The sequence below is a fragment of the Ruditapes philippinarum genome, unplaced genomic scaffold, assembly GCF_026571515.1.
Source record: "Ruditapes philippinarum isolate M1 unplaced genomic scaffold, ASM2657151v2 ctg20096_1_1_1_1, whole genome shotgun sequence".
In the NCBI taxonomy this organism is placed as follows: domain Eukaryota; kingdom Metazoa; phylum Mollusca; class Bivalvia; order Venerida; family Veneridae; genus Ruditapes; species Ruditapes philippinarum.
The window spans coordinates 1-15,051 of record NW_026858072.1 but is presented as its reverse complement, the minus strand read 5'-3'; the positions used below and the strand labels follow the sequence as shown (position 1 = coordinate 15,051).

The following is a 15,051-nucleotide window of genomic DNA, read 5'->3' as shown; positions in this document are numbered from 1 at the left end:
TCAAATAACGAATAACTCATCTCATTAAATTGCATAGGATAAAACGATTCGTACAAATTAAAGGAAATGATACATCTGAATGTAAATAATAATAATAGATCTAATAATAATAAAAATAACAATAAGAATAAAATAGCAAATAATAAATATAAAGATAATTTTTCTCTAACAAACATCACTTCACGAAACATCATTTTTAAAATCACTGCACAATAAATCAATAAAAGTGATAATGAGTTAAAATAAATAAAAATCTATAAAAATAACAAATCTAATATTTTTTATTTGGCAACATAATTTAAGAGAAATAAGTGAAAGGGAAAAAGAATGCATTATTGGGAGGTCTTGAATTGGTTAATTTTTTGTCGTTGATATATAACAATTGCAATTTGTAACAATGCTTAAAACAAATTAAACAACATGCACAGATAGTGATGTTTTTATATCGAATCAACATTCACTAAGAAGCAATTCTTCAAAGTCATCATCCAACCTAGAAGCTTTGTTACCAGTCTGTGTCAGATTCAGTGGCGGAACAATATCTGGTCGTTTTACCTCTGCATTTGTGTTGCCTTCACTTTCCTTAGTTGAATTCAACTTTTTACCACTAGATCCAAACAAATTATTTCTTGTCTGACTCGATCGTAACGGGGTGTTTCTCTGCGGATTTGTGTGTGCGAAAGATTCACTGGAAGATGATGATATAGAAACTTTTCTCTGTGTTTGATTGTCACTTTCCTGATTTCTAGGTTTACTGTTTATTTGCATCACAGAACCTTTGGCAGTATTCTCTTTTGGAACAATGTCACTGCTTGGTTTACTTACAATAACCCGTGCTTTAACAGGCTCGTGTTTATGCTCTGCAACTGGCGCACTAAATACTTGTTGCGGCTGTTTTGTAACTGGCCTGTCATTGTGTACCGAACTACTTTTATTCGCTGGTTTACTTTCTACGATTCGAGGTTGTCTTGATTGCGACGACGACGTAGCCTTCAGCTTTGTGTCATCTAAATTTAGAGTATTGTCAAAGCTGTCAGAACTTGAATGTCTATTTCTTGACCTTCTTTTAATTGAAGTTTCTAAACCCACGTCACTTTGCGACCTTTGTTTGTAATCTGTATGTTTTTTCCGTCTATGTCTCCTTTCTCCTGAATTGTCTTCGCTTTCACTACTTTTACTTTTCTTTTTCCTAGATTGTTTTTCTTTTTTCTCTTTCGTGTTTGGGTCACGTGTTTTTTCCCCTTTATTTAATGTACCCGTCCCCGGGTCGTCTTTTTAAATACATTTGAATCATCGATCCCCCTTCACGATTATAAAGCTCAAGAGATTAAAAAGATCCTTTTCTTTCAGAGGTTTTAAATTTTTTGGTTTTGAGGTATAGACACAAAACTCCCCATTAAGGGTACTATTTAACGCCCTGAGAAATTGTTTTATTCTCCATAAAAAATTTTTTCATCTTTTGTTCATTCGTTTTTGTTTGTATTTTTCCCGGGTATTTTTCCCAAAACCCTTTTTTGGGAAACAATCCTTGGTTCTGTTTTTCAAAAGGTTGTTATTATTATTTGCTGTATTTCCTTTTGTTGGGTTTTTTTCGTATTGGTACATTTTTTTCCTTTTTGGTCTCTTTAAAACGAAATTTAAAGAGAAATATTTATTTTCTAAAAAATCATGCTGTTTCAAAAATCGCAGAATATATCTAGATTCTGGAAACATTTGCAACATAGTATGTTTCTATTGTTAAACACACATGATGATTGTGCGTAAACAATAAAATGTTACCCTATTATAAAAGTAGTTTGTTTTTACCAATTATAAAAAAGTTCGTGCATGTCATTGCTCTTAAGGAAAAACAAAATAACTTTTGGCTATATTCTTTTTCGAAAAGTTTGTTAACTACAGACGGCAGATTAATAGCTTTATAAAATACACTTTAACGTGAAAATTAAAAAAAAATGTATACCTAAATGAGAAATGTAGTATTCTGAAACTTTCATTTTAAGATAACCCTGCACTCTATTGTTTATATTAGTTATTACGTCACGTTTAACGTGTGTACTTTTCCTAAACTTTTTAGCGGCGTTCAAACGCCTTTTTACAAACATTAATTTGCAATTACGTTTACTTTTAATTTTTACCTTGTAAGGGTTACGTACGCTAATAAGCATGTATATGAGCCATCATATTATAAAAAAATATGTTAACATCAAAATGAGAATACTCTTTCACCTAACAAAAATATGTTAAAATAGAAATTTGCGACAGCACTCGACAGATATTACCCGGCAAAAGTCAACATTTATCTAATGATGGGTGTTCGTAATCCTTAAAATGGTAAAAACATAGATATTATAGTGTTAATTCGATATATGTTATCCGGAACTCAGCAAATGTTTTCCCCAGCCAATCCGTAGGTACAAACAAATCTTTACCGTTCTAGCTTAACTGTACCTATCCACGCATCACAATAAATAAGTCAATCTTTGCGCTTGGAAAAAAAACTAAAATGAGCCGCGTCATGACAAAACCGACATAATGTGTTTGCGACCAGCATGGATCCAGACCAGTCTGTGCATCCGCGCAGTCTGATCAGGATCCATGCTGTTCGCTATCAGTTTCTTTATTTGAAATAGGGTTGATCAGCGAACAGCATGGATCCTGATCAGACTGCGCGAATGCGCAGACTGGTCTGGATCCATGCTGGTCGCAAACGCATTACGTTGGTTTTGTCGTGACACGGCTCAAATATTCTTAATTCCGGAGAACGTCTATACAGTGGCTAACATACATACCTCTTACACATGATGTAGACTACAACAGCAATAAATACTAGAAGCAAAACTCCAGCTATAGGTACCAGTATTACAACTGAAAATAAAGAAAATAAAATTTACTTAAAAACTTTATATTCATAATTTGCATAATAATTAATATATACGATTAATTGATTTTTAGAAACAAAGTTGTAATGTGTTGTATTTTCTTCTTTTTTATATAAAAAGAAAGAAGGCAAAAAAACTTGTGAATAAAATGGCGGCAGCGTGGCATTATCAAAATATCTTAAAACACATTAACCTTATATTTAAATCAATTTTCACAAATAAATGAGCCGTGTCACGACAAAACCAACATAATGGGTTTCCGACCAGCATGGATCCAGACCAGCCTGCGCTGCCGCGCAGTCTGATCGGGATCCATGCTGTTCGCTAACAAACCCTGTAGCAAGTAGAGAAACTGATAGCGAACAGCATGGATCCTGATCAGATTGCGCGGATGCGCAGGCTGGTCTGGATCCATGCTGGTCGCAAACCCATTATGATGGTCTTGTCGTGACACGGCTCAAATATCTTTAAAAATCAAGATGGTTAATAAAAAAAATAACAACAATTAACTTACTTACGAAAGCTAATTATTGTGACAAGTTCTGTACATTTCGAAACTTGAATGAACTTACGGTAACATAAATCATTGATACTTATATAAATGTACAAAAGTGAGTTAAAAGTTTTGCCTAGTGCATATCAACCATTATAAACAGAACTGATACTGCGGAAAGTATCCAAAATCGTCTATATTGAGAAAAATAACTTAAATGAGAATGAAATTCTCAACAGAAAGCTAATAACCTCTCTATACTCTCATATAAATGTGTAAATTCGGTAACAGTCCATAAATATATATGATTAAATGAGGTTTATTCGTTAACTCAGAAAAAGTTACATAGTGGCTATTTGTAAAAAAATAGATAATCTTGCAGGCTATGGTACAAGTGAGTAAAGTAGCAAAAAGTTTGTTTATGTGATTTCCGTTAGCAAGTAAAAAATATTGTTAAAATTTGACAATTCACTCAAAATGGTGAGACAAGCTAAATGGTCGGCCCAGTTTACACGGTCTTAAACTTTCAATTTATTTTAAAATATTTATCTTTGATAAAACATCTTTTAAAATAATTTGGATACTACAAAAACATCATTCACAGTGACACGCGATTTAGTCACAATATAATCGTTCTTAATATAAAAGCTGATACCTACAAACCGAAGTATGTCTTCCGTAAACGTAGTCTTAAAATAAATGTTTTAGTTTAAATAAGGCCTTAGCCTAAAAATATATAAAGCGTTTCAGGCAACCCGACCCAACCTAGCAACACTGCTCGAAGTATTTAGTGATCACTTTTCTTCAAAGCCGTATTATGTTCTCAAATTTTAAGACTAAATGTGTTGTATTTAGCTTGCTATATGTTTATATATAATCTGAGCATATGCATAGGTTTTTTTTTTAAATACCAAAGTTTGTTCCAACCAGACAAAACTTTCTTAAGAAACTTTTCCTTATACGCGGACCTTATATTCTTATACAGAAATAGCACTTCAGTTTGGACAATGGTATGTGTTGCGCCTATGGTAGTGTTTTTAAACATTCATTGCTTTTAGTAATTGAGTTTAACAGAAGCGATCCGGCCTCGGCAGAAATTTACTAGAAAAAAATCGTGTGTTAACCTTACGCTGTGTTCTGACGACATTTTGTTTAAGTGTGTTAAGCCATTTGTATTTTACATGTTTGACATTTCCAAATTCTAAATTCTAAGAATTTGATGATAACATTGTACTTACCAATGTTATTTTTAGATCTTTGGGGAACATCATAATCCATGTATGGCGGCTCCCAGAAGCCTTGTGTTGTTTTCCCAGGTTTAGCTGTTACATTGGCAGTTATTGTGTCGTTGCTGTCACTTGTTGTGTTGCTTATTGTCGTGCCATTGTAAACGTCTGTCGTGTTTAGGGGATCAGATGTCGTGTTGACTGTACCCGTTGTATTATTGATGTTGTCAGCATCGGTAGTTGTTGAATTTCCTGTATTCGGATAAGCTGTTGTATTTGCCGATTCTGTTGTGTTGTTTTCCATCGTGATGTTATCATACTTTATAGTTGTCGTGTTTGACAAATTTGGATCAGCTGTCGTATTCAATGAATTTGTAGAATTTGTTTCCATTGTGCTGTTATTATAAAGATCAGTAGTTGTAGTGTTTGATAAAAACGAATCAGCAGTTGTTGAAAAAGTATTCGTTGTGTTGGGTCCCGCCGTGTTGTTAAACGTTTGCACTGATGTCGTTGTGTTAACGATCGTCTGTGTAACATTTACGTCTTTTGCAGTAGTAGTAGCAGTGTAATTAGTTATTTGTGTTGATGTTTGAATTGTTCTGGTATTATTATAGCTTATGGTGGTAGTATCTGAAATTGTGTTGTTTACCCTGTCAGTTGATGATGTAACATTATCTAAAAGAGTTGTCGATTGTGTTGTAAAACTCGTCGTCGTTACTTCAGAGTTTTGAGAAGTTGTGTTTAGTATCACACTTGTTTGAGTAGTGTCCGTATTCGTTGTAAAAGAACTATTCACTGTCGTTTGGGCAAAACTCAGTGATGTAGATCTCGTGTTATAATCATCTGTTGAATTCGATGACGTCGAAACAGAACTCGCTGAAATTGTTGTTGTATTATCTTGTATGGTAGTCAGTTCAGTGTGAGAGTCATTGCTGCGTGGCACTGTCACTGAGTCATTTGAAGAAAACGAGGAAGTCGAAAGATGTGTTGTTGTAGAACCAGCTACGAATGATGTGGTTGAAGTTACTAACGCAGTCGTTGTAGTAATATCTGAAAATACCGATGTTACTGAAGAACTAGGTGTTTGAACAGTTGTTGATGTTACGGCAGTGGGCATTGTTGTAGATGTCTGAACAATCTTGGTTAAATTGGAAGTAATATCTGTCGGACTGGATGACACTTCATACGTGCTTTGAACATGTCCTCCTGTTGTTGTTGTTGATGATGAAGGTGCGCTGCCTATTGTTGTTGTGGCGTCAACAGAGCAAGTTAATGTGAATTCTACTTTTGAGTGATCTGGAATACAAATATTTTTTTATAAAATTTGTCTCTCGCATGAATTATGAAAAAAAAAGTATGTAAAATGTGAAATGGATAACACCTGGACATCGTCTTTCACTTATCTATAAAATATTATTAATGATGATTTTCCTAGGTAGTCTATAACTACATATTATGAATTTCTTATAAATGTTAGGACATTGATATATCTGTAATGATAATAGATATTTTGGAAAGTTCTGTTTGGAAATTATTTTAACAAGTGATTGCTAAAAAAAAAGAGAACGAAACATCAGAACGTACGCGAAAATGTGTGAAATACTATTCATTGGTAGATTTCATAAACATTATTTGATGAAAGAAATACCGATAAACGAAAAAAACTAAATAATACACTCACTTGAATGAAATGAAATACAATAGTCAGAGTCCACACTTGTTTTATCTTGAGACCTTGTGTAAATGACCTGTGCCGAACTTCCGGTGGTAGATTGTCCGTGGTGTAAAGCACCACATTTCACCTGCATACTCTTGTCATCGAATAAAATATCAAGTTGAGCGCCACAGTCTGTCTCATTGGGAAAATTATTGAAGTCTGCCATAAACCCTGTCATATTCGCTGTAACTTTACATGAGCAGTTACTGTAACCGGAAGTTGCTGCCGTTGAGACGTCGAGGGTGACTCCCGGACCCTGCACCGAATTGTTTTCACACATATAAGCAACTGAATACTTTGACAGGCAAGCCCAAGCTTCGAAAGCTGTTGGTGAAAAAAGTACACTATTATTATTATTATTATTTTAACTCCATATAAAATTGTCTTTTGACTTATAACTATAAATACAAATAGCTTTGTATTTATGCATTCTAATGCATTTCTCGTGTCATCTAAATACACTTCCATAATCTGTTGTTTTTTTTATTTTGTTGTTTTTTGTTTTTTGTTTTTTTTTCGAAAAAAAAATAGTGTGCATATTATTAAGTACGGCGAATTTGAAAACTTGAAAAATAACTGACTGAAATTTTCGTCGATATCTTGTTTATAGTAAGACAAATAATGTAAACTAAATCTTTGTTTATGGGATCAGACGATTATAATATAATGATAATAATTACCTTGATTTATGAAGACAATCAAACACAGATATGATAATAGCATGGTTGCTAGCCGGTATTACTGTTGCCACGTCACATTTGTTCAAGGTCATGAAGCATGCTTCTATAAATAGAATAGAAAAACAATACATGAGAATGATTTTAGATATGAACGAATTAATTAAATTGACGACAAAAAAACAATGCATATCTCGCTAAATCTTAATGACATTAAGTTAGGCAATTAGTAGAAGCGGCTCTGGGTATAACTTGTATAAGGGTGGGTGCTGTCATGCACACAGAAGTCATAAAGTTAAATGTCTGCCGCCCGTGTTACATATTATTGAGCATATCTTTTTGTTATCAAACACTGTAAAGGAAGAGTATAATACAAGTTATTAGTCGCCGGTAGAAACCGGCGACTATATTTGTAACAGTTTAATATTATACCTGTGGTAGGAGAAGGCATTAAAATCTGTAAATAAAAGCATAACAATTACTGAACAATTAAAGACTACAATTGTTTTCAGTAATCTCAAAAATTCAAACATACAATAATGTTGCTCAATGAAATGAAATATTCAAATATTGACATCGTAAAAAGCAACATTACAATTTTTATAAAATGAATTAATGACGTATCCCTATGGATCAGTCATTGAATTTAGGGATGTTTTCCCTTTTTTTCAAAGTGTCAAGCGTTGCTATTTTATGACAAATAAATCATGCATGATATTTGAAATGACACTTTAAAATTATCTGGTTGTTTGTATGTTATGAGACCTATTCTATTTTTTATCTTATTTATTATAAACAGCTTCTCCCAGAATCACGTGACTACACGTTATATGTTATTGTTGTAAAATCTATTAATAGTAACACATGGCTGATAAGACAGACATACAGGTAGCTTGTGAATGGTTGGCAGCTGGTTAAAGTGCAAATCAAAGTAATTTTGTATGAAAAATCTCGGTATGACAGTAGGGGCCGGAATCGTATTGGATACACAGAGAAAACAAATAAACTATCTTGTGTTGATAGTTTATCGCACTGAAAGGCAATTAAACGTTAACTATATCGTATGTAACGACAGGAATATTGATTTCAGCTAAATAATATATTTTTTCGATAGTGCATAAGAATAATTTTTTTATGCAGACACCACTTTTACAGTAGAATTGCATTGTTTTATGTCATAATTAAGCATAATATATTTTCATAGTCACTTTGCAAATATTCGATGATCGGTAATAATTTGTCGGTAATTATCGGATTCTGGAGTTCAAATGTTTGATACAACAGTATATTTACAAGTAGAATTACAAGAAGAATTACAATCATATCACTTGCTTTACAAGCCTCGAAGACAAGGTGTTAGATTTTAAGTTAATTTCAAATTGAAGACTGTAGGTTCGATAAAAGGATTTTTTTTGTTTTCTTTTATAATACTTTTTGTATTTTGCAAAACTTTATCTTTTATCAAAATTATGAAATAGAAAGAGTGCTAGAAATGAAACACACGATTTATCAACTAATGTTTCATAAAGTTAAAAAATATAATGAAAATGAATTTATGAAAACTACACACAGGATTTGTCCAAGATTCGAACTTGCTCCTACTACATGTAGGTTACAACTTCGTCATACTTTCCACTAGGCCATCGAGCAGTATTAATTGATATAGTTATACATGTAATTATACTTACAATAAAATCGTTAACATTAATAATAATAAGTTATGTAAGCTAACGAAACAGCTCCCGAAAATTATTGAGTCTCGGGTAAGTATTGCCAAACAATACTTGCTTATTTAATAATGATAACAGTTTCTTGACAAAATTGCTAAGCAAGTTTGCTTCAAATATGATATTTTATTATAACATAACATAAATTTATTGCATACAACTCTGTTACAAAGTTTAAAGCAAGAAAGATAAACATGAAAATGTGTTTATGAATAAACATTACTCAACTTATTGTTCCTCTTTTCTTTATACTCGAACCATTAAACTGATATTTTTTTTTATTTATGATAATACAATCATATTTCTATCCGGCGACTTGATGCTTTAGCATCAAAATCTCTACTTGTTTTATCTCAGTAAACGATGTGATAAATTAAATGAGCCGCGTCACGACAAAACCAACATAGTGCGTTTGCGACCAGCATGGATCCAGACCAGCCTGCGCATCCGCGCAGTCTGATCAGGATCCATGCTGTTCGCTATCAGTTTCTCTATTTGTAATAGAGTTTGTAAGCGAACAGCATGGGCTGGATCCATGCTGGTCGCAAACCCATTATGTTGGTTTTGTCGTGACGCGACTCAAATATAAATGAGGTACAGATTTTACTTCATTATTTCAACTAAAGATACCGGCCGGTAGTCTAAAGGTGTTTCCCTTTCACAGCAAGCTGGCCTTAACACGCACATTAAAACTTGAAATTACATCATGGTATTAAATAATAGGTGTTTTTGTTTTAATTAAAGGACTTCATTAGAGTGTGTTTGACTGGAAAACAAGCTTACACATTTTGTTGGCCTTTCTTCTTTACCTTTCCAATTATACAATTGGTAACTTTACATTGACAGCTGTTTTAATGCGTGCAACGGGGAAATGAATAGATTTTATCATTACATTAAGGCACTATTTTTGCGTGATATACTGTAGATAATGGAACAAAAATCCGTGCGCAAACTCTCCTGCTATGGAAAGTCATATCTGCATTATTTATAACTCAAAAAATTGATTCATACGTAAAAGTGTGATCTATATGGGATCGTTATCGGAGAAAACACTTTTATAATCAATGGATGCGCTGTCACGAATTGTTCATATATTTTTGACACTCTGTATATATATATATGTTCTATTGAATATAAGATAGAAACTGTGAAATTCTAAAATAAATTCTAAAATATAGGAAAAGCAATTACTAATTTAAAAATTACAAAATAACGGTCGTTTAGTATAGTTAAAATTGTATTCTAATACATTGTGTCTATTTGTAAGCCCATGTAAGAGTTTGTTATCGCTATAAAGTTCAAGGGTGATACTGGGAACGGACAATCTTCTCTTTTTAACTATTCATTTAATGATTAGCCATAACCATAATACATTCAGACTTCAAGGTTAAACTACAATATGTGATATCTTTACCTTGAGACTGTATTTTGATACCACATGGAATGCGTATTATTTGGGTTTTTGTTTGTTTGTTATTTTCTTTTAATTATTTTCTTTTTCGTGGGGGTGGTGGGGGGATTGGGGTCTCACATCCAGATAAGACAGTCAGTCAGCAGGGTTAATAAACCCTTAGCCTTTCAAAATTTGGAACTGTCCGTTAACAATTTTGGGGATTTAAGATGAACATTTGAAGTTGGTCAACAAACGGTACAGAGTGCAGAGTACATTGTGGCGGCATGGCCGATTGGTTGACGCGTCGGACTAGTAATCTAATGATCGCTGGCCGCATGGGTTCAAACCACGTCAGGGGCAAGTCGTTGTTCCCTTGAGCAAGAAACTTTACACTCATTGATCGGTACTGGTTGGTTCCAGGAACGGATTCGAAAGTGTGTCTGTAAGCTTATAGCTTCCTACACAATCGAACTAAAATAAATTCTGTATAAGCCAAACGGTACAGAGCTTTGTAAGTCTGCACTAATGTACAGGATAAACCGGATCTATACTGGTCGCAAAGATGGCTTCGTCAAGATAAACATGAACATTATATGCATGTACATAATTATGTAATTATAAAATAGCATTAGCTAGATTTGCAGAGCTATGCTCCATTGTTAGAGTAGTAAATGATAAAATTTTACTTCTTTATTTTATATATCACAATTATTTTGTCTCATTTTTCAAATGTTCCGATGTTGTTTAGATCTATCCTCAATGGAGTATTCGAATAATATAAACCCTTGTTTTTTTTTGTTGTTGTTTTTTTTGTATTTAACGATCTTATTGTCCCCAAACATTTGCTAAATTCCCATTTTCTACTGAGGTAGGCTATCCTCGGAGGTAGGGATAGGATTATGTGAAGTTTATACAACGTAAAACATGTAGCATGGTTAGTACATACAGGATATTCAAGTTTTTTTTCTATAAAATGTAAAATACAGAATTCGATTTCATTGAGTGGTATGCAGATAAATAGTTCATTAATGACGGTAGTCAGGATTGAAATATGATAATTTCCATACCACAAATTTTAAAAAAACCCTGTGTTAATAGAAAAAAACTTGAATTTGCTGTTTATTACATACTACATTTTTCTCTTTTTTTGACATTGCAATTTCAAAAAAAATCCTCTTAATTTTATGGCATTGGTTGACTTTATAAAAAAAAGTAACCCGGCAAGACACCGGTGGAAATATGGAAAATATGTTTCACTGCAGTGGAAAATAAATTTTTAACAGTGAAAATACGGAAAATGAGAATACGCGTTTTTCATCAATATTTCATTTATAAGCATATAATATATTGATTTATTATTAAACAACGACATACAAAATGTAGCATACGTTTGAGCATTAAAAAACACGTATATTTAGGTACGAGCATTGTAAATAAAGTTTTGTTTTTTTTGGAAAATAATTCAAATTGGCCACAGGTAGATAATTGAAGAAAATTGCATGTAATGCATTTCATTGGTATATAGTACATGCTATCGCCTTAAATTATAATAATAATTTTTGAAACTTTAAACTGCTCACACACTATTCAAATATTACATATTTCAAGTTTAATGTTTATTTAATCACGATTTACAACAAAAAATCAATTTTAACAACATTTTTTTTTCATATTTGAATTTCAGCTTTAAAAGATACATGCATATTGCATATTAAAATATACAATTATTCTTATTTATGACCGAATTTTCATTTACGGCTTAAACAGAATTTTTTTTATTTAATCTTTTTTTTTTTTTCTCAACACCCCAGCCCACATATCACGATTTTCCTGACTACTAAGAAGAACGCAGATTTAAATATAAAACTTGACCTAGAACGACAAATATTTCAATAATAAAAGAAAATTTTACCTTTTATCGTTTTCGTATCCTGTCAATATTCCCTATTTTGTATTAAACACATGTTTTTTAAAGTGTTTAAACATTTGAAAATAACATATCAAATAAGAACATGTTAGAAATGTCACATTGTATCAATAATCAAAAACCGTGTAAAACAATTAACATTTATTTCTTATGTGTTAAGTCGATAGTTTGCTAACTTAAAAAATTTCATTCATTCTCCAATCGTCATGTTACAAACAAGTTTTACACGCATGTACATGTTTATTTTTAAAGGTGTAGGGCCGTTATGTATAGATAAGGATTTATCAGTGTTGTATCTGAATTAACACCGACACTCTAAAGGTTATACATTCCAGCTTAAATGTTACAGGAATGCCTCAGGTGTCCCTTCGTGCATTATTCCAGGCACATGCGCGAACCTGAGTAGAACCAAACATTTTCCGTAAAAAAGTCCAAAGTGCCTGACAAAATTCGAACCCACAGCGGTAAGGGCAAGTTCTTTAATGTCGGTGACTTTAACCATTTGACCATTTGCGGCATACGGCGGCCGAGAAAAGGGCCTTCTACAACAACTCAGTGCTGGGAAAGCAGAGGAATTTTCAGGAGATTGCTATTTAGAAACTAGTTGTCAAGGATAGAAAAAATATAATTCAACCCAAATTTAATTCAAATTATAAATAGAACAATTAAAGTCTAATGTAGAAATAATAGTAAAGGAAAAAAACTTCGTTTACACAATACAGGGCTGTTATTTATTTTTTTTTATTTTTTTTTTTGCGATAACACATAATTTAAAGTGATCACTGGTGATGTATTAAAATTTTATTCTTTTACCCATTTCTTTGATTTTATTAAACAATCTTCCATGGTGTGATTTGATACTTAAGTCTGTTGATATCTGTTGATCTATTGATTTTATTAAAATGATTTTCTCTTTAAATTATAAATTTTATTGATTATTTTGACTTGTACTTATATCGTTGAATTAAAATATTGATAGTGACCTATGAAGCAGAAATAGAAACAAAAATTGTATATTGCTCTGTAGTTCAAGTTTGCATTGAATATAATTTCGTTACAAGTACAACATGATGGACGTTGTGATAGTGTATTCAGTCACGGATTTATAAATCCGTGATTCAGTTGAACAAGTGTTTACAACCGATTTCTATAACGCATATTGAAATTCCACGATGAATATCGGGTTTATACCTTTAATACGACCTACTACCCAACTATGTTTGAACTATTGATCTGCCGGTATTTATTGAATAGGAATTATTGACAGTATACAGGTGTATTTATAACATATCATAGCTTTATACGGTATAGTTAGATTGATTAATATGTTACTGTCATTTTCATAACACAACACTGTGTCTTCTATGTAACGAATACTGTTTTACGACAACTCGCATTTTTTACTTTATTTCTTCTTTTGTCTAATAATTAGGGCCGGGAATTATATTCGAATATTCGAATATTCGAAACACTACCGAATATTCGAACATTGAAAAACGAATACGAATATTCGAAAAATATAATTTGATATTACTTTCAAATTCAATTAATATCGTAAATAAAACCTTTGACCTGTATTTGACCAGGTGTTCACACGTTTGTATGACACGTGTCAACGATTATCGCCAATTAACTGTGAAAACTGTGGGGTCTAGTTGATCAAAAGGGCTCCGTTTCACACTTTGCAATTTACCTGTTTAACAGTTTAGATTTTTTCCCGATTTTAATTATCTTATTTATTGTTTTCTGTGCTATAATCTTTCCTATTAATCAATGTCTTAAATTTTGTGGAGAAGATTAAATAGGCACGCATTAATCGGCGGTTATGAAAGCATGGGAAGTGTCTATATTCCGTCAGAATATATTTATTCCGTAGATATTACACTCCGTGTGATATTTACTGCGTTATAGCTATATTTATTTTAAGAATATTTTAAATCTTATCTAAAATTATAAATTAATATAAAAAATAATACAAGTTAAGGTTCAATATAATTATTTGTTATTGGGGCTAAGAGGTTACGATGATTCATATAACTGTCAATCAAGTCACGCAAGTTACCTCCCGTCAATAAGACAAATAGGATTAACTGAACAAAGGCAATCAAATTATGAATTTATTTCAAATTGTAAACATAGATGTCGAATAACAATATATTTTTTTTAAAAAGCTGACGTAGTAATGAAGGTATTTTAATCTTCGATTATTAAAAGCATATTAAAGTAGTATAGTATTCGTCGCAATCAATTTCGGATACGTATACGTCAAAGAGAAATATTGGAACAAATGTTGTAAAAACGAATATTCGAATATATTCGAATATGGAAAACGAATATTCGAACATCAAATTCCTTATTCGTTCCCAGCCCTACTAATAATGTTAGATACATTCTCAAATTTAAATAAAATACTCAATTCACTGCAGATATCCAAACATTTATCAGAAATGGCCGACATGTTTTATAGTCTATACCATTCTTTTGAGATTTTCCCCGCCAACTTTCAGTTGTATATATAGTATAAAGTTACATTAAAAAATAAAACAATATATATGTCTTACACTCACTCATTGTAATTGAAGAGTTTTATGGCTCTTATACACTTATGGCTCTGATACACTTATCATATTTTCATTAAATGCAATTTAAATGAGAAACAGATTATAAAAACATCCAGGATTTTTAATCGAGTTTTGATAGATGGAACATTAACCTAGCATTTAAAGGGACTCCTCTGACGGGATTAAAATGAAATTAATGTAATATTTGATGGAGGTCTGGACCAAACACTTGTTTGCAAATTTTCTGATAATTTCCTCATCCCATTTTTGGACAATGTCAGTGATAAATAAGCGCAACTCTTTGATAACAATAAATCACCTGTGAAGCTTTAAAGCTGCACGGCCCCAGATGAGCATAAATATTTCGATTAAATCAAACCTGGGAAAAATGAAAAAAAAAATTAGGAAAGGTATAAAGATTCAAAATTCGAGTAAAAATTTACATGTTATA

The 15,051-nt window shown here is 32.1% G+C and overlaps 1 protein-coding gene across 1 annotated transcript; it reads right to left on the bottom strand.

Annotated features, from left to right (window-relative positions):
• Positions 1 to 450: 450 nt before the first annotated feature.
• LOC132752005 (uncharacterized) lies at positions 451 to 12,283 on the bottom strand. Its single transcript, XM_060742235.1, has 6 exons — positions 12,025 to 12,283; positions 6,996 to 7,098; positions 6,280 to 6,639; positions 4,611 to 5,894; positions 2,790 to 2,865; positions 451 to 1,189 (listed from the first exon to the last, which is right to left on the bottom strand). Exons 2-6 carry the CDS (start codon positions 7,036 to 7,038, stop codon positions 451 to 453), a joined length of 2,502 nt encoding a protein of 833 aa, XP_060598218.1. The 5' UTR covers positions 7,039 to 7,098; positions 12,025 to 12,283.
• Positions 12,284 to 15,051: the final 2,768 nt, after the last annotated feature.